The sequence below is a fragment of the Amphiura filiformis genome, unplaced genomic scaffold (genome assembly GCF_039555335.1).
Source record: "Amphiura filiformis unplaced genomic scaffold, Afil_fr2py scaffold_24, whole genome shotgun sequence".
NCBI classification, from domain to species: Eukaryota; Metazoa; Echinodermata; class Ophiuroidea; order Amphilepidida; family Amphiuridae; genus Amphiura; species Amphiura filiformis.
This window is the reverse complement of record NW_027305488.1, coordinates 107,214-132,044: the sequence shown is the minus strand read 5'-3', so window position 1 is coordinate 132,044 and position 24,831 is coordinate 107,214. Positions and strand designations below refer to the sequence as shown.

At 36.4% G+C, this 24,831-nt stretch overlaps 1 protein-coding gene across 1 annotated transcript in view; it reads right to left on the bottom strand.

Moving 5' to 3' along the window:
* LOC140143615 (uncharacterized) overlaps positions 1 to 24,831 on the bottom strand; it is a 45,178-nt gene that overhangs the window by 16,405 nt on the left and 3,942 nt on the right. The window contains exons 2-8 of the mRNA XM_072165429.1: positions 24,069 to 24,282; positions 22,457 to 22,637; positions 21,372 to 21,478; positions 19,708 to 19,857; positions 15,464 to 15,544; positions 11,101 to 11,313; positions 8,684 to 8,808 (exon numbers count right to left, since the gene is read on the bottom strand). Coding sequence (XP_072021530.1) covers positions 8,689 to 8,808; positions 11,101 to 11,313; positions 15,464 to 15,544; positions 19,708 to 19,857; positions 21,372 to 21,478; positions 22,457 to 22,637; positions 24,069 to 24,269 — 1,053 coding nt within the window. The 5' untranslated portion in view covers positions 24,270 to 24,282 and the 3' untranslated portion in view covers positions 8,684 to 8,688. The remainder of the gene's footprint in view (positions 1 to 8,683; positions 8,809 to 11,100; positions 11,314 to 15,463; positions 15,545 to 19,707; positions 19,858 to 21,371; positions 21,479 to 22,456; positions 22,638 to 24,068; positions 24,283 to 24,831) is intronic.

Sequence of the window (24,831 nt, the reverse complement as noted above, 5' to 3'; positions counted from 1 at the left end):
TGGGAATTTCAAATGGGGTTACCTGAATGGGCGACTCCATTTTGAAATCTCTGCCCCCTGTGTGGGAGTCATGTCTTCCATAGGGGATGTATGGAATTTAACTGGAAAAGCCAAAAATCAAGTGCTAAATAAGACCCATACTGCTCAATGTGATATGATAAGTTGGTAAAATTGAGTTAATACCATTTCACTTTGATCACTACCTGATATAAGCTTACTGATGATAAAATCCATAAATTCCTGGCAATTTTATGGCCTTTTTGTTTTATATTCTTTTGTTACTTTATTGCTTTTTGCACCTTATTTTTGCATATATCTCAATTTAATTTTTTTGGAGTTGCAGATTTTAAAACAGTAGACCTTTTTCTCCAGGGGGAGGGCAATTTTGTGAAAAGTACACCGGCGTGGTGGCCTAGTGGTTAGAGCGTCCGCCTCACGATCGGGAGGTCGCAGGTTCGAATCCAGGCCGGGCCATACCAAAGGCTTTAAAAATGGTACCTACTGCCTTCTTGCCAGGCGTTCGGCATTGAAAGAATGGAGTAGGGAAAGTTAAACACATGGCTACCAGTGGATGGGACTAACCCCCTGCTGTAGCTTTTCTGCTGTAAGGTAAGGCGGTCGCCTAGGGCAAACGCAGAGGGGCGCAAAAAAAGAGCGATAAAAGAAAAAAAAAACGGGAAAGGAGAAAGAAAAGGGAAGAAAAAATGAGGCCGGATAAAAAGAAAAACTGGGAAGAAAAAATAAAAAGGGGGCGAAAAGAGAAACAGAAAACAGGGCGGAAAACTGATGAGTTTTCAAGGGGGTAACCCCTTAACACTTTTTGATATGCTTTGGTGGGGCGGCAGGGAGAGGCTTTGCCTAGGGCGGCAAAATCCCTAGGAACGGCCCTGCTTGCAGACATGTGGCCTTATGTGGACCTTTGTATGCAAATTTTGGGAAGTGCGCTGCACCCCCTGCTCCTGCATACAGACCTGATATCATTATTGCTGACTTTGGTCTGATTTAAAAGATTAGATTGTTTCACACATCAGCAGATGAGATTTGATTTAATTTTCTCTACATCACTTTTGATCTAAAAATACACATCTATTGTGTAACCACTAATAGCTACTAATCATAGTAAAGAATAAAGAGTGTCTATTTTGGAAGAGGCTTCATTTCTATTTATATACATGTGTTTAGCAAGGATGTTTAGCTCTGCGTGCTGGCTTCAACATAAAAAGTCCTCGTTTTTAGATACAGAAATTTGATGAAGATGACCACTTTGACCAGCTTCAGCTGCTTTTGAGCTATACAAGTTTTCTTAAGAACCACTGAACCAATACAAGGCTTGTTTGTACTCATTTTAATGCATGTTTCATGCTGATTCCAAATATGGTCATTGAATTTTACAATACAATTCTGAAATATTTTGAATTAAAAAAAAACCTGAAACTTGTCATCTGCAGTCGACACCCACGTGGGGAGAGTTAAACATCGGAAATACATGGGGGTGGGGGTCACTAACAAAACTGGTTATACAGATGGAGTATGGTCATTGAAAAGATCCGATGTCAGAAAAACATATTTGAACAACAACAAAAGCTGTAGATTTAATGATCTGTCTCTGGCAATATGGTCCACTATTAATGACTTCAACCACAGAATTCAATAACAGATTGCTAAAATGAAAAAATAAAATTTGCAAACACTTGAAGCAGTGCTTAACAGATAGACAAAGTCTCCTTTCCAAACATTGCACTATTCCACTTGAAATCCATACACTCTCTGTGGAAGACATGACCTTAATCTCCCACACACGGGGTGTAGATTTCAAATAGACTCACCCATTTAGGTACTCCCATTTGAAATTCACACTCCCTGTGTGGGAGATTAAGGTCATGTCTTCCATAGGGGGCATATGGATTTCAACTGGAATAGTGCATTGCAGGCTATGACTACCTAAAGCAGTATTCAGACTTTTTATTGTACGTAAAATATTGTATGCAACATATCTACGTTGTTTAATCTATTACCATTCTATTTCCAGTAATGTTATAAGTTCTAACGAATGTTTGATGACGTAAAATCGATAATATATTTCTACTAGATATTACATGTAACATATTATCGATTTTTCGTCATCAAACATTCTTTAGAACTTAAACATTACTGGAAATAGAATGGCAATAGATTAAATAACGTAGATATGTTGCATACAATATTGTACGTCTAATACTCGGAGTCTGTGGAGCGCTTTACTCTCAACTTCTCCAGTCAGTATATGTTTTCTATTTGATGTGGAAGCTTGTAATCCAGTGCATACAGTAATAAAGGAAATTGATTTCACTCACTAAATAGTCTCAATCCCAAGGCAGAGTTCAATAACCCTCATGTAACATACTAGCTCGAATGTTGACCTCAAGTTGCAGAGCATGAGTTTTTGTACTTGATTATCTAAAGGTCATTGTACGAATGTGTAAGTATATTGGGGTTAAAGAACTGTGTCTGATAGATGAGTTTGAGATTCTCTTTCCAGGTGAATGACTCAAAGGTGCCCTGTAAGGACACTGCACTGAATAGGTGACGGATTGTTTATTACTTTTTTTAAAGCAAAATTGATTTGCATAAAGAATAGATTCCTATTTAAATGTTAGTTTTCACTGATCCCATTTTCCCCTTTCAATTTCGAGCTAAGCAAATGTTGTAAAACAAAGAAAATTGCTATTTCATTCCAGCACCTATAATGCGTGTATTATCTTGCCGATTGTATTATTATCATGAATATTGGCGTAGCTTCACAAAGCTGGGACAAACAAATAAGACGTACGACAAATAGTGATATGCACACAGTTTATACATCAAGACGTAAGGCGAATAGTGATATGTACACAGTGTATACGTCACTGAGTCAATGGCAATAAAACATATGCACGCGATGTATTTAGCCACCACTCGATAGGTGAACTATGAATAAAACCAGAGATCTTCGGATTTAATATAAAAACTTAATTTTACTGTAATTAGAGCATTTCAGACGTAGTCTTTTCATGTGGTATTTTAGTACACCATTGGGTATTACAATCATGCAAAAAGTAGAAATTCAAGAAAAATTGAGGGTGTCGCTGTGGAGCAAATCACACATTATGGCTTTAATAAGTTTATGCACAAGATCAAAACAATGGTTTTGCATTTTGTGAAATATCCATTAAATTCTCTGGTTCCAAGCATTTCACAAATGCTGTAAGCATTAATATAATCAAAGCTTTGATTCACATATTTTTTTAAACCGGTTGTATATGTAGCATTATTTATAGTGGACCTAAATCTGAACAAGATACAGGCAAATGAGATCAGATTAGTATTTTAATTATTCTAATATTATGTAAATTTTGTGATGCACTCTTATTTATTAAAATTGAGAAAATAAATGTTGGATCATGCTGAATGAGGTATCAAAATACGCAGCACAAAATTCTCCTTCTATTGCCTACTTCATTTGTTAAATTTATAGGCTTAGTGTCTTTAAGATATTACTTTTGTTTTAAGTGATCAGATACTTTTTGTGCGCAGTTTATGAACAACATCCATACATACAACTGAAAACAAAAAATATTTCAATTTCTTTATCTGCCACAATAACTATGACTTTGCATGACACTGCATTATATTTCATGACTTTTATACGAACTTTACAGTAAGGAAAATGAAAATGATATAAAGAAATAAAATAAGTAAAGAACAGAAAAAAGTAAGTTAGACGGCAGGCAGGCAAGGATAATTTGTGCCTAATCTGATGTGTGGATAAGATTGCTATGCAGTGTTGCCTTGTCTTTTAGGCACATCTACCAACATTGAATGTGAACCAATTTTTATTACAACTGGCTCAGTTTGCAATGTTTCTTGAATAGCGAGCGTGAAGTATGAGCCGCTATAAAAAAATACTTCTTGAATAGCGAGCGTGAAGCATGAGCCGCTATAAAAAAAGGGCTTGCATACAAGTACTAGCCCCAGTAATAGCAAGTTCTCTCAGAGGGTATCAGCCAGCATTTTATTGGAATTTATTTTTAACAAAAAAAAAAATTACATAAGAAATATAGCACACTAGAAATTTTGACTTAAACTCATTCTACTTGATCACATCACATTGTCAACAGCTTTTGCCTGTCAAAACTAGCCCATTATGGGCGATTTAGGTGCATTATGGCAACACATCACCTGTACTGCCTATTTGAATGAGTCAGAGCTGTGAATCCCAGGGTAGTCTCAGGTTGAATATAGGCCAATGATATTGGGAACAGTGCCAGTAGACACAGGATGACCGTTAGGTCGGCTGGGTGTTTCATACTTATGTAATGAACTCAGTCACTGTGCCAAATAGTAGTAGTACAAACTACAAATACTAACCTTCTGTTTAAGGAAGTCAGTAGCAAGCAGCATCAAATATTCCAACTGAAATGCATACACCGGTTACAGCCCCTATGGAAGACACAACCTTAAAATCCCACACAGGGGGTATAGATTTCAAATGGAGTCACGAATTCAGATAACCCCACTGAAATTCAAATTCTGTGGGGAAGATTAAGGTCATGTCTTGGGGTGGATTTCACCTGTAATACTTAGCCCAATAATCAAAATGGTCTGGTAAATATCTCTTGGTACTCCCTTTCGATTCCCAAATATATCATTCACTCACCCCCCTTATACCATGCTATTTACAACATCATGTACATCTTCATGATTAAGCTACTCCCTGCAAATTGCACTGTTTCTGTTTAGGTGTGATTAATGTCAATTCTAGCAATTTGACATGCGAGTCACCATTAGAAATAAAACCTTAGTTTTTTTGTTACCTTTATGTAAGGGTTTTTGAATGTTATAACAAAATTTCAACCCTTTATCCCAACATTTAAACGTTTTCTGGCAACCGTTTCTAACAATTTGCAAATAATGTCAAAAAAAGTTTCATGTTTAGTGAGTTAACAGTATAGTGGTGCGCTGTCTGAGCAACTCTTTTGTGTATATGAATAACAAATAGACAAATCACTATTTGGTATTCTGCCAAACTCATAACAAAGTGCCCATGGGGTTACAATACAATTCATGTGTGTGTAGTCTATTATCCCAAGTGTTATCTCAGACAATAAGTTCCAAGTTTTCTTGAAAAATTCAAAATTTCAAAATTTTACAAATCCATGTCCATATTTGGAATCGGGGAATCAGTATGAAAAATGCATTAAAATGAGTACAAACAAGCCTAATATTGGTTCAGTAGATATTTTGAGAAAATATCCCAAATATCGAATCTTTATGTTGAAGCCTTTGGCGAGCACACAGAGCAGTATAAATCACCTGTTGATGTATAATCACTGTCTTTGCTAAAGATAGAACCTTTACTAAGCTGTACACAAGCTAAACAACTCATACACAGTTTCTTGTCATTTGATTGGCAAACTACTATTGATTATTTCTGCTATTTTTAGCCGCCAGCTGCAAAAGGACTATTGCACCCTCCGTCCGTGCAATAGTAATTTTTCCATTGCACGGACGCGGAGTGTACAGTGAGAGATTTCCACCTCGACTCGCCAATTATAGGTGCGGGTGTTGCTTCTAAAATAAATATGCATTTAATCATTTAATTTATTTTGTTTTCCTGGTGATTTATAAAATTAAGTGGAAGCAAGGGAACTTATTTATGAGTTATATAAAATATTTTCATTCGGTGAAATATGAACTGTTCCATTCAACTCGGCAAAGCCTTGTTGAATGGGACAGTCCATATTTCACCGAATGAAAATATTCTTACCATTGAACTCATAAACATTCAATATTTGTATAATAACATCGCTGGGCAGGAAAAACCTCCTGTGTAAATTTTTGCTCATTTGGCAAAACATGGAACAGTACAAATAGTCAAATTGGAAGGTATTTTCGTTTTGTAGGGGACATCAAACACGCATAACTAATAAAAAACAGTTTGACCAGTTACACAATTTTTGCATCCCTGCAAAATGATGATACCTTCAAATGTGACAATTACTGTTCCCTGTTTGTGAATTTGCAGTTTTGCATCATAAATATATTTGTACAAAAAATAGTTCATTCCTGGATTATGGCAATATCCATACCCTCTGCCTGGCATCCTATCCCAAGGATAGATGGCACATTGAAACATGTGATTCATACATTCAATAAACACTCTTCAACAAGTCTTCATGCTATGCTAGGTTTAATTGAGCATGCTAGATGGCTTACTCATGTTACCTTGACATTGACATTCATTTTCTTACATTCATCACATTCATTTTGTAACTATTATTATTATTGTTACTGTTATTCGAGGGTCGACACTAATGTCAAAATCTCAAAATGTTACTTTTTGTGGCAAAATACACTAAACAGCAAAAATTAGTGCTCTTTCACTCAAGCTCCAAATTGCCAAAACAAAGCTGTATTACCCTTTAAGTTCCATAATCAGAGTCGGTTGATTGATTTTTTTTCTTAAAAAAAAATATTTTGCCACATATGATGCAAGTTTGTACTCACAAACTCTAAAAACGATCATTTATACAGTTTATCAGTCTCAATTTAGAATATATCAGACTTCAAAGCATGTACTTATCATGATATTGCACTTCAATGCTTTGAGGTTTATGTCCCACCAAACAGGAAAACTGGCTGCAACATAAAATGCTGAAATCATTCAACTTGGCAAAACTTACAAAATCACAAGTTAATTGGCAAATAAATATGTGGTTATTGACTTTGGATACCACTTCTTGTTTTTAAAAGACTACTATATTCTTGGAAATGGTATTGGCACTGGTTGTTGTTAAATATCTATACAAATTATACATTTGACTTTATACTGTTTACAACATTATGGTGTTTCTTAGGCATGAAAAGTCTGCTGTAATTTATGTTCAGAATGATTTAGCACAAAAATTCTGAGCTTGAGATACATCATGTGATGACAGCCACCTTAAAGCTATAGTATTATGGATTATTTTGTCATCATGCTGTTTTGTTGTTTTGCATGCTACAAAATGCTACATGTATGATTGTTATGTACCATATTTACTCTGTTAAATGCCCAAATGGGCACTACTGCATTTTCAAAAAGGGGGTTGTTTATTAGAATGAAAAAAACTTGCAAAATACAACATCAAAAACAAAGATGCCAGTGACTTGCCCCCCAAAAAAATTCTGAAAATAATACACTGAGACAGTTGCGAGCTGGCCCTAGGGAGGGAAGCATAGTGACTGGAGCGCAGCACCTGGCAGCCATGGTCCCTTTTAGATACAAAATTGTAATTTTTTGCTGATTTTTTTCCCCAATTTTTTTCAACCATAAATGATTGTTGATTGTAGCACTTGGCCCATGTACTCTCCAAATAAAAAAATTTGAATTTGAACATGTTACAAAATCAATCTACTGTCATTATTGTGTAATGTTTCATACTGCCAATTTTAAACTACTTTGCTTGTTTTTAAATTTGTGATTTTGAGGTTTCCAAATAGACCTATCCATAAAATAAACGCATTCGCATGTTTTTATTTCTGTGGTAGCTGTATTAAGCGCAAAGATTGCAACTAATAATGTTCTGCGAAAATGACCACTTAAACAGTATTGGAAAATATTGTCATTATTGATGATTAGTTGTCAGCCAATGTCTGCCACCTTGTAGATATTTCCTGTTCATTGATGACATATACCTGGGTGTTACACTTACTACACATTATGTGTTTATTTCAATGGACTACTAGTAGCCAGAGGGCAGTCATCTATAACTTGCACAAAGTCCCTTAACTCTCTCCACATGGGTACCGACTGCAGACGAAAAGTTTCAAAATTTCAGAATTGTAAATTTTCATGACCATATTTGGAATCAACATGAAAAGTGCATTAAAATGAGTACAAACAAGCCTAGTATTGGTTCAGTGGTTCTTATAGATAGCTCTTGAATTAGATCTCAAAACTTTTATGTTGAAGCCTATCGCTAGCATGCAGAGCACAAATACAAACTAAAATGTTCTTAAAACTAAATTCCATACCCCCAGTAATTTTGTGTGTTAACGAGATTCCACTGTAGTCATATACTGTAATGATCTTGTGCTTCTTAAGAATTTCAAATTGTCATTGGGCAGGAAAAAAACGAAATCATAAACTATAAAGAGACACAGACTATCAGTCAAAGTGCTTTGTATGTTGTAACTTCTCACATATTCATGAGACCCGCTTGTGCCTGTATCAATCACACCAGCATAACGTGCCTTCGCGTATATGCGATAGAGCATTGCATGTCTTCACATTTATGCAAAAGACCGTAAATATACGCGATACATAGGGCAAAAAATTCAAAGCCCATTGAATTATGTTAACCTTGACCTAGTTTGTTATCAGGTAACAAAACACCTGAGATATAGTAAACTAAAATGTTGTTCCAAGCAGAAAAATATGAATGAATAAAATCGGGACATATTTGATTTTTTTTACGCCTGTGGACCATCTCATATAATATGGGCGACATCATAATTTTTGGCATAAACATACTTAAAACAATGATGTCGCCTGTGTTATACGAGACAATAGATGCACGACAGCAGCTAATAACATTATTCTCTAACTGATGCCCCAACAGATATTGATTTCCAATCACAAGTCACCACACCACCACTGACAAAGAGGTTGAGTGATACTTACCTGCACTATTGTAGTCTAGCCATTTTGATCGTTGTAGAAGCGCCCCCAAGTGCAAACAAACGCCCTCCATTGGTGCTGTCTAATGCCTGTACTGGTTTATCCTCCAATGACATATCAACAACCAACTGAGAAGGGAACAAAGAGTGAATCAATACAAAACACACTATCATGAAATACATTTGGATTATTTAACTCGCTCCACACAGGTGTCGACTGCCGACAACAAGTTTCAAAAATTTCCTTAACAATTTGAACATTTCAGAATTGTACATTTTTATGACCATATTTGGAATCAGCATGGAAAATGCATTAAAATTAGTACAATCAAGCCTAGTATTGGTTTAGTACATGTAGGTCTTGGGATAGCTCTTGATACTTGGGAAAAATATCTCAACACTTGACTTCTTATGTCGAAGCCTACATGGCTCGCATGCAAAGCATTAAGATGTTCACAGGGCTTTCTAGTGGAATGGTGGATGTACACACTATAATCTCAGTCAATCTCATCTGCCAATATACATGTACTTGCACACTTATAAAATGACCTCTGAATGTATTGGTACAAAAACTCATACTCCACAACTTGATGTCAATTTTAACTAGGATTGTTGAATGGAGGTTATTGAACTTTGCCACTTGTAAGAGGTCATTGTAGCACATAATGGGATGTGGCTGAGAAGGGTAGTACTTTAATGCTCAACATAAAGTCCCAAGTTTTGAGATATTTTCTCTTCTCAAAATATCAAGAGCTATCTCAAGAACCATTGAACCAATTCTAGGCTTGTTTGTACTCATTTTAATGCATTTTCCATGCTGATTACAATTATGGTCATGACAATGTAGAATTATGAAATGTTTGAATTTTTAAAGGAAATGTGTTACTTCTCATCTGCAGGCAACACCCATGTGGAGGGTTCCAACCTACACTACTATGAAATCAAATCAAATTTGCATTGAATTGAAACAAATTCAAGGATCAGACTTAATTCCTGACATTTTTACAAAACAGAATTAACATCATTTGAGTATGATTTTATTCAGTAGTGTTCATCAGGCAACTGTACACTTGCACTACCCAGTACTGAAGTCTCATGTTACTTTGGTTAGCACCACACGAACAGACAAAAAACAATGTAAATCAGGATTGTCTTATACTGATCCTTTAAATTATTTAAGTCGAGTTGTTTGAAAGTGTGATTTTTTCAATACTTTTTTAAACGCCTGGAAAATTTCCGCATTTTTCATGTTTTAATAAGTATAGATTCTGAGTTTACAACCTTTACCACCAAAGAGGAATGCTTCCCTCCCCAGGACTTGCTAAGAAAAAGATCAAACCGTACCTTGGTGTGTAGGGATGTGACTTTGAGCCCCAGAACAGTCTCTATTTGTTCTCATGAAATAATTGAGCTAACTTGGAATTCCCCTGGGCAAGGAACTAACTGCTTATTGCCTTGGTTACCACATTTAGGGAGCAGATCATGGCTGTGATGGTTCAATTGTGGTATGTATAGAGTGTGTGCATCTTAGCTCCAAGTCCCTGATTGTCGCTAAATGTTTATAGGGATTTGGTTTGTCTTGAGTGACATTGGTAAGTCTATTGATGCTTGTGGATTTATGCCTGTGTGTAGTGCATTACAAATCACTGCCCTTTTTATTTATGGAATCTTCTATTCTCTACCAACATTGTCATTAGTTAATTCTTGTTAGTGTTAACAAGCAAGATACCACTCTATACTCTGATCAGCTCATAATAGGCGGGACTCATAACATCGTGGATTGATATAGAATTGCGTTCACACAGCTGGGCACAGCACTTACACAAACTACACTTTGTGTATTGTAAGAATGATGCATGCTTTTGTGAATTTACGCAAGCGTAAGTTTGGACTTTATTTACTCGCGCAGTAACAAAAACTGAATAATTTCCGCCTATGATGAGCTGATCATAGTATACATGTAGACACATCGAGGATGCAGTGCAAGATATGCATAGCTACAATAGCTGAATATATAGAATGCAGAAATGACCAAATTGTCTACAGGGCAGCTATAGCAGATAAGCCTTTCTTGCACTAAACCATTGACATGTACTCATTGTGTCTACACCTTGTGACATGACAGGAGAGTGTGTTCTAGGTTCTAAAATATGTTCCAAATTTCTTTTAAAGAGATTAGAAAGAGCAAAACTGCACACAACAATTGTGCATACGGCTCATCAGTCAGTCTACAGATCATTTCACCTTGTGTTTGGTAGTGATGTCAATGCTTTTACACGGTTACCGTTACGCCACAAGTGTATTGACAAATCACCTTCACATGGTTATAATACTCTACACACTTAGGTTAACATGCGCGATTGATACTGTGGCCAGCACCTTCTTCCTAACCAAATTCAAGCTGAGACAAATAATTCCTACCTTATTTTTGTCTTTATCAATAGCTTGTACACTGCATGTGCCACTTCCCCCAGCCAACACCACATTATTGTCACAGAACTGGGCACAGTAAGGGAATTCACCCATCATAGAACGTTTGAACAGGTCAATTGTTTGCTCAAGACGGCCTGAAGCACAGTCCCAAATTTGTACTGATTTCTCTGCTTGCCATGATGCTGTTAAGATCTTTCCATCCTAAATAGAGAAAATAAAAAGCAACAAACAGCTTTATCAAATGAAAGATACTATTCCTATTATTAATATTCAAGATGTTTTAATGACTTCCTGAGGATAGAACCATTTACATGATGTCAAACTTGAATAACACACAATTCAAAAGTAACTGCCCATCCTACGCTGCTCCAAAATTGACTCATTTTTTATAAGAAATGAATGTGTAAAATTGCTAAGGAGAAACAAACTGCACAAATCCCTACGGCAATTGACCACATAACAATCTTAATGCTCTGCATGCTAGCCATAGTCATCAAACATAAAAAAGTCCCAAGTTTTGGAATATTTTTTCAAAATATCAAGAGCTATCTCAAGAACCTCTGAACCAATACTGGATTAGTTTGTACTCATTGTAATGCATTTTTCATGCTGGTTCCAAATATGGTAATAAAAAAATTTACATTTCTGAAATTTTTGAATATCAAAAAAAAATATTGAAACTTGTCATCTGCAGTCGACACCCGTGTGAGTTAAAACTGCCTTAATATGGTAAAAGGGTATATCTTATATACTTCACTAACATGCTACAATATTTCCTTTTGCCATAACTTTGGTCAACCTTTTCAATGTCCCTTGCATGGTCATCCTTTTCAATGTCCCTTGCATGGTCATCCTTTTCAATGTCCCTTGCATGGTCATCCTTTTCAATGTCCCTTGCATGGTCATCCTTTTCAATGTCCCTTGCATGGTAAAAGGATGTAACATGTAAAGACAATAAGAGGGAGATACTTTCCTTTACCAAAGTATGTGCCACCCAACCTATGACAAATGTGACGTGGTATATCAAAAAGAGACATTTTTGGGCAGGTTATCAATTTTGAGTATTTTTTTACATATCTTAAATGTGAAGATATTTTGCTCTACAATGCCGTTTTCTCTAATGAAATCAGACATTCCTAAGCGAAGATAAAAAAAAAATGTCTGAAAAAATACACAAGATGCCAGTTATATTCCAGTCTGAAACTATCAGACCATATTGTAAACATGATTAACATCACAAATTTGCAACAAACCCAAATTGTGAAAAAATCACCCCGGGCAGATTGTTTGCTATTTCTCCCATTTAGGATCCTACCCCATAGTGTCTCCTTTTCATATTCCACATCACAAATGTAACCATTTTAAAATCTCTTTGTATCTTTAAACATTTTAGTTTTCACATCTGAGTCAACTAGAAAAGTTAACCTCAACTATGGCAAAAGGAAGTCAATTGTTAGCGATGTAATTAGATGATACACCATCATATTAGGGCCCAAAACCCCACCACAAGCAGTCTGACAAACACAACAATACAATATTACTGTAAATTTCTCTAATAAATAATCACAACAATTCTCTGTGTAATCAGCACACACCTATCAATCCATTCCACAACAAGATGGATTACGTCAATGCTAACGCATTACTGGATATTGACATTTAAGTGGACAATACCACTCCATTACATGTTTACCCTGACATTTAATGACAACACATATTATGTATACATGCCACAGGGGGAATCCGTGGGAGATACAAGGGGAATTCCCATTTAAACAACATTATGTGTTGTCCCATAATGTCAAAGGTGTCACAGAGCTTATTATTAATACAGGGTGAGCCAATGAGCTGTACCCAACTTTACTAATTTTATTCTGGAATTGGGCTAATCCATTTAAAATGTGGATCACAGAAAGAGTATAAGTTTCAACTAGAATAGACAAGTGGGTAACTTCCATTTGAAATACTCACTCCAGTTGTGGATGATATAGCTAAAGCCATAATACAGTCCTTTTATAAGGGTGTATGGGTTTCAAACTTATTAACTCTGACCATTTTTGACCAATTATATTTGAAAAACTACTCCCTCTGTGGAAGATACTGAAGTATTTCCAACATTTTCTACAGGGGGAGTGTGGATTTCAACTGGAAAAGCCCATTCTATGCAGCTGAATTAAAATTACGCTTAATAATAATAGAGTGTTGTGTTTTCTCCTTCACATACATTTTTTAATTAAATACTAATTCCATTTGAAATTCATACTCCCACATGGAAGATATTTCTAACATCTTCCAGTCCACAGAGGGAGTGTGAACTTAAATTGATTAGCCTCACCCCTTGTGTAACCTTTGATGATTTAATAACATTTTACAATATCAAATTTGACACAATCATGCAAACAAGTAATTCAGGATGTGTGTTGTAAAATGACACTCTTGAGATGTTCCTTTCTTGATGTACCTACTCTTAAATGCTCTGCATATACTAGCCATATTATAGGCTTTAACATAAACAGTCCAAGTTTTGTGATATTTTCTCAAAATATCAAGAGCTATCTTAAAAACCACTGAACCAATACTAGGCTTGTTTGTACATGTATTAATTTTAATGCATTTTTCATGGTGATTCCAAATATGTTCATGAAAATGTTTTGTTTTGTTTCTAAACAACATTTGAAACTTGTCGTCTGCAGGCGACACCTGCATGGAGAGAGTTAACTTTTTTTTATAAAATCTCTTATTCAGTCACATATTGACTATTGCAGTGTATTGTTGTTTGGTGATTTCAATCAAAATGTATAAATTAAAGGTGGGTGGTCAGATTTGTTGTGTTTAGTATCTCAAATTGAGGCATGTACCAAAATAATCTGTTTCCCAAGTTTTGAGGTGAATTGCACTAGTCGTTTTGATATTAGAAGTTAAAATGTGTTTCACAATGGCCCATAGAATGTTATGTATGGTATACCACAATTAGGAATAATGCTATCACTTTTTCGTTAATAACCTCTAAAAAGAATATAGTTTAGGCCTAAACTTATGATTATGGGATTATGGGAAAAAAATGAGCTTTCTTCTGATGCCAAAATCTCCATTTTGATAGGAAAAAGTGGGGGGGGGGGCAATTAGGTCACCCATATATTTAAGTACTTTACAGAAAAGATGAGCAGAATAATATTTTAAATGTTAGGGTGGGGATCACTTCTGGATTAGTTTTTTAAGCTCTGTTTATACTTAAAATTTAAATATGGGCCAGTACCTTATCAGCATGTACAAGAAAAATGAAATGTTACAATCAGACATGCAACTAGTATATTGGTTTTACCACCATGCATTTGAATGGTTATGATTCAGAGGACTTTAAATCATCATTTTCTTATAGGAATAATCTGAGTAAAGAGACAATATATTCACCACATGTGCAATCAAAGAATACATGTAAAGCATGCTATGTAATGGCCCATTTTAACATGACTGTGTACTCTAGACGTTGTTTCTTTCACAAAATTTAGCCAACTAGCATAACAGATTCCTGCGAAAAGAGCAGTTTTGAGACAAGGCGGTTCTCAAACCACAACTCCTGCCTGCTTTCGTAACTGCCTGATATGATCAGTTTTTGAGAAAAGCACAAAAATTTAGTGCCATATGGATTTTAAATGGAATAGCCCAATATAGTAGATATTGCAGACAGAAGTCAAAGGCAGTATCTTATCAACAGCATTTACATAAATACACACCCACATACATAGAAGTAACAAAGCATCAGTAAACAAAACCCAAAAGAGCAAAAATAAACGCAAACAAGAATAATAAAAATATACAATGGTAACATCATGTGAAATACAAAGCATTATAAACCAAAATTAAAAGCTACTGCAGATCATTTCTGATTGTGGTAGGAAGCTTATACATGAAGTTTTAATTTCACTGGCAGATATTTCACTGGCAGTCAGTTTGACATAATTCTGATTAAATTTCTTCCCAAAATACAATATGCGTAATGTAACAAAGGAGATAAATCAACCTCCAAGCTGTATCTGTTGTCATGCAATTTGCCTATTACCTTGTGGGAAGGAATTTTGATCACATTAACTTCCGGTAGAGAAACCCAAAATTCACATATTCCATGATTGAACAGCAACATTGGAAAACTCTCTGTCTACAGCTCGTTTTCTGGATGATTGAATTTTCAAAGTGACACAGGATGATGAATGAGTAGCAACAGAGTTTGGTTGCCATCTTATTTTAAGGCACACATCAATGTCCTGTGGACAGAGCCTATTGAGCGATTTGAAAACATGCAGAAGGGTTTTCAATGTAATCCTTTCATAGACAAGGAGCCAATGTAATTTACCTTGATATCAATCCCATTACCACAGATATGAGGTCCTGGTATTGTTCTTTGAACACCTCGTTTGGTCCTGTAATCCCAGATCTGGAAGAAATGTGAATCAAAATTGATTAAATTAAGAAGATGCCCTATTGCTCATATCATACATTTGAGAATTAAACAATTTATTATGAACACAGTATACCAAATCCTCATTGCTGGATGGCAGCCATATATAGCCACTGGGGACTTGTGGACTGCAATGATGTAGCCAGGATTTCAGAACTGGGGGAGGGCACAACTTGAACTCATTTGCAATGAAATGTCATTTTTTATTGAGTAAAGCATTGCTTCCATGTGGTGCCAATGGTGTTGAATTCTGCACTTTGTCAAGTTGAACTGCATTCGCGTAACCTTTATGGCATAAAGCAACACTTTTATAGTAAGTAAACTGCTTGAGAACTTTCTTAAAAAGCGAGATAGTTGGTTACCGGCGAGAATCGTGGCGTGAAAAGTGAGATCACGTTTTTTGCCGGGCTTTAACTATTTATACCATGGTACCAACACATCATTGTAACCAAAATCACAAAATCTGATACTGATATATATTAAAACCAGTTAAAAAACGGTACATTCAATACTTGACAGATTGGCGAACCCCTCATTTTAGGATTTGAGCGCATATTTTTAACACTTTCAGGGGGTTCAGGGGTTCTGAGAACCCCTGGTTTTAAAACCTAGTGCTACCCCTGACATTGCCTGGCTTTCCCTGATTGGGGGTTGTCTTCAAAGCTCTCCCTGCCACGTTTGAATTTGGCAGTCTACATTTTGTCTCCCCTAATAAGGTAGGAGACTATGTAATCAATTTTCAGACTGTATAACATGGATGCATTAATGGGTGTATGTTACAAATTTGGCTTTGGTTAATACTCCAGATTTTTGCACAATCCGATTTCTTTCCTCTTCCTAAAGTTCAAGAAAGAACTTGGTGAACGTCATTTTTCCTCAGATGATGACATCATTTATGATGTGTGCCACTCCCTGGAGGTCCAAGATTCCTTCTTCTACATGTACACAGAAGGAATCAATATGCTCCATGACCACTGGACCCTGGTATGTTGATGTGTTGACTTCTATTAGGCTGTGAATTTATCAATCACTCTTCGCATAAAAGCATGCATGTCGCCCTAGTGGTGGTGGAAGCATTAAAATTAAGGGGGGTCCTCATATTTTGTTCCTGTTTTTTTTGCACACATGAAGCACAGAAAAATTTCAATTTCAAACTGTTGTAGCCACAAATAAAGATTATTTTGGCATTTAATGGGTCAGCATGCACGAAGCACGCACAATTGAGCAATTTTATCCTATTTGTGTCCAAAACACCTGCTTTTTGGTGCTAAAAAGGAAGATGCACAGGGCAATTATTGCTTCATTTTTTTATCAATTATGATTTTTAGGGGGGGGGGCATCCTTCCCTTGCAAAAGTTTTAATCATGGATAGTGGAGGTAATAGAATTTAGCAAGAGAATTATAATTAAAGGTAAGGAAATTCACACAAACTGACCTATTATACATTAAGTGACCAAAAACATCAGAACCATTGGGGATGGAACCAATGCAAACTAGATTTCCAGACTAAAACCGAATTTATACTCCATTGCAGGGGTGTCTATTCTTCCAGAAAATTGAAATTATTCCCTCACCTACCGTGCTGTATCACATCCGTCCCCAGATTCTTCCCCAACTGAAAAACCCCAAAATGGATCAAAAAGGGAAAATTTTAGGTTGATTGCTATCTCCGGGGCACACCCATATATTGACATACGCCATAGCCCATGAAAAGACCCCATTATTTTTGGCAAATCCTACACCCAATGACCCAGGGTTTTTTTCAGTAGCCTACACTGAATGACCCCCTTTCTTGAACAATTAGTCCTCAAAATTGAAATTTCGCACGCTTCACACACATTTTGAGCAAAATAAATGAGTTTTATCTATGTTGTACTGTAAAGTTGGGTAAAAAGCTATTTTTGATTGTCAATGATGTGAAATTTTAGGTGCTCCCATACAAAATCACTCCATTTTTGACATTGCCAACACCGAATAACTAAACCCCCTTTTTTCTGAAAATTTCCACACCGATAGACCCCTAGTTTCATACGCTGGTGGGCACAGGTATGTCACTTTCATATTCGAGTGCCTCCCCCGGGTGCTATGTATGTACTTTTTCTTATTTTCTTGTTCCCTCCTTCCCTGACTGAACATACGAGTGTGTTGTGAGTTGTTCTATTCTGGCTTCCCTAAAAACATCAAATTCTTTCCTATATGGTACAGTCTGGACACTGAACCATTGCATCTAAGGACTAATGGTTCAAAGGGAAGACAGGCTGGTAAACACCTCTAGGCTCTTTATTATTAATTTTTCAGAGCTAGCTGTGATTTATTATTTACAGGGGTGTGAGAGTTCAGCTTTGTTTGTACCAGTACACTTGCTCTGTATAAAAGTATAGGATCTTCCCAAATTGCAGCTTTTTGCTAGGTGTTTTGAGCTTTTTGCTATCTGGTTTTTGCGTTTTCAGCTCTTTTATATATGTGGTGACTTGCATGCCCCTGATTTATAAAGCCTTAGCATTAAAATTCTTCTGTTGCAGAGTTCGGAGAATGCCACTGAACTATTGCATCTAGGGAAGAATAATCAAGGATTTGAACCTGAAGCTGAGGTTTAAGGGAAGATACCGTACACTTGGCCAATAGAGCTGTTAACTAATTGATGGTTCTTCCCTTACAATCCCAAATGCTTCCCTAGATGGGCAGATGTCCAAATTAAAAAGAAAATGGATTTTGTATGAAATATGCAAAGCAGAGCTCCCTTAATCTTAGTGTGCAAACTGTGCATTATTACCTATGACCACTAGTCACTAGTTTTATGATAAAGTCCATGGTTTTCCTCAAATAATTATTTTTAGGATGGGAATGGGTAAAAGCCAAGGGATCACTACATGTACATGATAATGTTATGTACCCATTATAATTCTTCCCTTAATGACACTTGATGAATTCACCCACCCTGTAGAGCAGTCACTGCCAGACAGTGACCATCTATTTCATTCCAAAAATACCATAAAACATAATAATACATGTTCCAGTAATACATTTTCCCCCAAATTAGTTACTTTTATTTTTAATCTTCCTTGAATCCTGTTGACTTGCTTCTGTTTTTCCCCTCTCTTTTTTTTTCTTTTTCAAAATGCAAAATTCTTCCCCAAAGGGGTAAAATTATTCCCTCCCCTTTGGGGGCGATTAACGGAAGAATAAACGCCCCTGCTCCATTGCTGAATGATTGCGGTGCATCGCTTTTGGAAAGCGATGGGCAATCGCAAAATTCTGTGATGTATCACTTGATACTTTTGCATTTATACTAATGACAGCGATCACGATTGCAGACAACAATTAAAATGTTCAAAAGACCACAAAATACATTTTAAGAACATCCATTCTTGTCAATAATGATTGTTTTGAATTAGTTCATTTCTGAAATTTATGATCGAGAAAGGTAAATTAATTAGCAAAATAATAGACCCAGTTGGTAGAAAATGATAGGTTGATGCATTCATGTGTCAAGCGACATTGCTCAGGAGCAGAGATTTGTTCAACTCGCAAAATCGTTTTTGCCTCAGCGATTTGTATCGATTGATCAGCTTGACGCTCTGAAAATGGAAGTAAACACTGAGCATGTATGAGAATCGCTTTTCTGCAAAAGTGATCAAGTATAAATTAAGCTTAAAGTTCATCCAACTGCACCACACTGAATTACAGTGGATTGATATATAGAGTTTATTATTAACCCCATGAGTACTATTTGCTGATTGGTTGCAAGCAGATTATATATGCTTTATTGAGCCAATCAGCATCTGGTAAGAATAGTGATAGGACTGATGAGGATTAACCCCATGAGTACTACCTGCTGATTGGTTACAATCAGACTATTATGATTTATTAAGCCAATCAGCAACATGGTATTTAGAAGCTGAAATTTAATTGGTCACTCAGATATTATTTTATTTTATTTTATTACATCTTCTTTAGCCTGGGGATACCCAATCAGTAATAACACTGTTTTCCATGGGTGCCTAGGGGTCAAACAAAATACATCAAAAGGTTAAAACATTACATATGAAATATACAAATTCTTAAAAGTACATGTATAGAGAAATAAAGTTAAATACAACAATACGTTATTAATATAAAAGTGTACAGAAACACTTTACCTTGAGACAGTTATCCCAACCACCAGTGATGAAGACATGGTTATCATCAGGATGATATTTGAGAGCAAAGACTCGTCTTCCATGTCCAGATTCCAAGGCTTCCTCTTTGTCTGGTAGGAGCTGCTGAGAACCCTCATATACTTGGACCATCTGTGGAGATGATAAATAAATAAAAGAAAAATGATTTGAATGCCATCAAGATGATAAGGATTTCAACAACTATTCCTATACCTTTGAACATGAGCCAACCGTTGTTGATCCATAATGAATCCACACTTTGCCAGTAGTTTATACATGAACGCAAGTTAATGGAAGCGCCACACCTGGAACTTGTGTACGCACATGTTGTTTTCATTATTTTGGAGGAAGCAGCTAAACATTGCCCTTTTATTCTGTAGTTCTTTGGCTGCTATCAACAGAAAAATCATCACTCTTCTTGTAATGTTGAGTGCCCGAGTTGATTGGCAATGAATAAACTGGACATTCCTCATGAAATAATCCTGTGAATTACACAATCTTTTAGCTTGTTTTTGAAAGGGATTTAATGTTTCACTGTTGTTCATCACCGATTAAAGGAGTATTTCGTGATTCTAGCATCCTCTTTTTATGACATTGTTCAGTAGATATCCACAAAAAAAGCTTATTCGCAAAATTTCAGTTGACTCCAATTTTGTGTTTGCAAGTTATGCATTATGTGTATTACACTCTTCCATAGACAATGTGTTATGATTTATGGTTAGGTGGTTCCAACGTGGAGTCAAGGAAGCAGTTCACATCAAAGCCAACCAACCATCTCTCAACAAAGACGGGGGCCGGTTCAAACTCTCAGGAGTCTACGAGTCTGTTATCAGGTCAAAGGTCAAAAGATCACGACCTGATACAGTCACTCACTCGCTGATGAAAGATGGAGTACCATCTGAAAATTCCGAGGTAGGAATTAATTCCTTGTGTTTGGATCAAAAGTTTAAATCAAAATCGTGTTATGATTTTGTTCTGTGTACCAGGACATAATTTAAATTTCACAATATTTTTGCTAAACAAATCTGCAAGAATTTTTTGTACACAAACATGATGCAACCAGAGGTTTCCAGTGGTATTAAAATTTCAACTCTCATAATTTTGAGAAAAGTAGGGGGATGATGCTGTGGATCACAAAATGCACTTTTAAGGGCCCATACCTAAATACCAGTTTGCAGCCTTCCCCAGCCAAGCTGCAGCAGTTATCTGCAGCCACAATGCTTAAGCTCCCATTGAATGAGCTTGGCTGGGGCAAGCTGGGCACTGGTATTCAGGTATGGACCCTATCAACTAGCGTTATAGGTGTCTGCATGGTTCAAATATTTTGATATGCAATGTTTTGAGACAAGAGACAAGAAATTGAATTGCATAATTTTTGTTGATTATGAAAATTAAAACTTTAGGCCTATATATTTTTTCTTCATAACTAATTGATTTTAAATTTGATTGGTGTATTCATACTTTTTTAAATATTAAAACCAGTGCTTTAATTTTTTCTGACCGCTTGACCCATGTCTCCCCCTTTTGTTTTTAGGCCACGTTACCCACCGCCAGGGAATTTGTCGACTTTGTCACAAGTCAGACTTTTATCAAATTTCCCCAACCTTTGGTCTGTGACAATACAGATTATAGGGTTGTAAGCTTACCTCATTTGTCTCTGTGTCATACAATCTGATACTGAAATCTTTGCCTGCTGTAGCATATCGATCACCCTCAAGACTGAAATCCAAAGCATTGATCTCATTATGCGGCTCTGAAAAGCAATACGAGTCAGAGGTCAAACAAAATTAATTTTCATTTAATCCTGTGAACAGTACTGTCTTTCTGCAGTGCCCCATTGGGGCATACTCAATTTATTTTTAAAGTTATATCTATTTTAATATTGATGGTAAAAATATCACTTAAAATGCATTTTTCAATTAAGATATCTCAACACACATCACTTTTTAAAAATGAAGAAGTGAAGCTCAAGCAAACTGGCAATATAACAAGGGAGAGAAAAAACTCAGAACCGCTTGGATTCAAACCAGCGCCCACTCATGATTCATGTTGTTGAGTTCATCACCAAACGCCACAACAGCTCATGGTGGAACTGCCAGTGAATTTTTAAATTCACTGGCAATAAACATATGTGACATGATCAAGAGGAATGAGTCGGATGTCGCTAATATTGTTTTTGAGATATTGGCAAAAACAGTGTTCAAATTCTTTTGTTTTATATTGTTTTCAGCCATTGATAAATTGCTTATAACTTGGTAACCAGATGTCCGATTTTGATAGGGTTTGCATCAAAATGTAGCATTCATAAACTGCCAGAAAATAATTTTAAAGCTTCTAATTGAAAATCGCCGACATGTGACTCATTCCCCTTGATCATGTCACATATAATGATTTTGTTTTCTCATAAATGTCTCACGGCCATGTAAATTTTTTTTAAAATCAAACAATTTTCAAAAATGACAGCTGGATAAAATGAAGATGACAGTGTGTAGATAAATATCTTAAATAGAAGCCTCCATACTTGTACTCATGGTTTACACTCATATCACCAGCTAGTAGAGAGACATTTGTGTCCCACTAGGGGTGTGCCCTGCCTGAGTAGCAACCGGGATCTTGCCCTCAGGCCTCCAAATCTTTATCATGTGACCAATACAGAATATTGACACATTTTTGGGGAGTAGAAAAAGATCCATGTTATTGCCCAGTGCTAGCTGCCTTGATTTCTACTTACCTACTGTAGTAAATGTCCGATGTGCTGTTGCTACGTTATAAACACTGATGCGTCCATCGGCACCGGCCCCCACAAGTGCCTTTTGCATGCGAGGATGGAATACAAGACATGTGATGGGCAGACCAGATTTGCTGCCTTCACATAATTTGGATTTCACTTTCCCATCACTGCAGTTGTACACCTGAAAAATTGAAAATGCGCTTCTCCTTTAGAAATCCACTCTCACCCTGTGGACGATTAGCTGAAGTCTTTTACAGAGGGAGTGTGGGTTTCAAATGAAATACACAATTGGGTAATTTCCATTTGAAACACTCACTTCAGTTGTGGGTGATATACATGTAGGTAAAGACATGTATACAGGGGAGTATGGGTTTCAAAATAATTAACTCTAGCTAAGGGACCGATCGTTATTTACGGCAGGGGGGGAATGGGTGTTTTGGCAAAAATATCGACAAAAAATTTCGCGTTCCCCCTCACGTCCGCTCAAAATTTTCGCGTTCCCCTTGTTTTCCCAATTTTCTCCATTTAAAATTTAACAATCCCCCCTCCTGGTTCAACTAAAATTTCAGGTTCCCCCTCAAGACCACAAAAAATTTTGTGTTCCCCTAAATTTACCCATTCCCCCTGCCATAAATAACGATCGCTCCCTAATTTCATTTGAAAAACATACCCCCTCTGTATGATGAAGATTAAATCTTCCTTTCACAGTGGTATGGCAGATTTCAAAGGGAATAGCCCAATGTCAACTTCATAAACATAAATTAACACTGCCCTCTATAGCTCACAAGGAATAAACTAATAAATAATTGAAATGCTGCCCTCTGTCTCCCTACTCTCTGTACTCCGATGCACAAGAATTCATGCGTAACATGCAACAATGAGACACATTTTTATTCAGCATTTAAACTCATGATACAAAAGCAGCAAACTGCACATTGGTCCACCAGAAACACAAAGCAGTATATATTCTAGATAGACCACCAATTAAATTATTTGTCAACAAAAGTCTTAACTACAATGTGTTATTCCAGTTGAAATCATATAAACCCCCTTAGATGGAGTCGCCCATTCATCAGGTAACCACATTTGAGATTCACACTCCCTGTGTGGTATAGGTCATGTTTTTCATATGATTTCAACTGGAATATAGCCCATTGTATTATCACTTCCAATTTCTAATAATTATTTTTTGTTTTTATTGAGTCCCATTTACACAGTGAGAAGTTGACTTCAATTGTGACTTCAAATTCAGATTGCAACTGAGGATTAGCATAAATCATTTGTGAAATGTTGTTTAATTACACCATGTACACCAAGAATGGTAGTCAACTTCAAAACAAATTGAATTTGGCTTTGACATCTTTTGTTTGTTCATATGCTTCAATAACTATATGAACTTGACTTTGTGTGTTCATTTACACTGCAAAATCACGATTTGAAGTTGAGTTTGAATTTTAAAAACTTGACCCAGGTCAACATAATTATAAGTTACGGCGACCTGTTTACACACAAATGAAGTCAAGTTGACTTTAGGCTCTGTGTAAACAAGTCCAGTGGTCAAAATATATTTATAGTCTTAGTATAAAACAGTTCTGAATGTATGCTTCCTTACCCTAACTGCCCCATTGCCGCAACCTACAGCCAGTAAGTCACCCTCCGGTGAGAACTGTAGACTATATACGCCCATGTCGCTGTCCTTTTGGGTGATTGACAGCACAAGTTCTGCGCTGTCAAACACACCCGATGACCGATTCTGCTCCTCATTAATGGCACGTCCTGCCCGGATGGCAGCCTCTAATCGTCTTCTGGCCATCTCAACAAGATGTCTGTGGTATACAAATAAAATAAATGTAAAGCTGAAATATTTTGTAATTATCATCAATCACTGCAGGGGTGCAATTGCATCAAACTTTGCATGAATCATTACGGGTGTGATCAATGGCACTCTTTGTGATCATTTAAGGAGTGCAGAGGCATCCCCCGTAATTTTTCCATGGGGAACATTCCCCATAAAACATTCCCCATAAAAATCCTGATAGAAGAAAAATGTAAGCAATAATTGCCTTGACATCTTCCTTTTACCCTCAAAAACACTGTGTTTTGGGCCAAAATTGCAAAAAAAAATTTGCACTTTGCATATTCTGGCCCATCAGATGCCAAAATTCACTATCATTTTGGGCCAAAATAGTCTGTAATCAGTGAATTTACAGACTCCTCTGAATTCACAGACCCTTAGATAGTTTATAAGCTTTTTTACTTCAAGTACCACTCTAAATTCAGCCGGGATGAATGATGAGGAAGTGAAGTTGAGAAAGAAGTTGTTAAGCGCAAGTAAGTTTAGTAAGTTAACAGTGAGAAGATGGTAAAGGATGGTA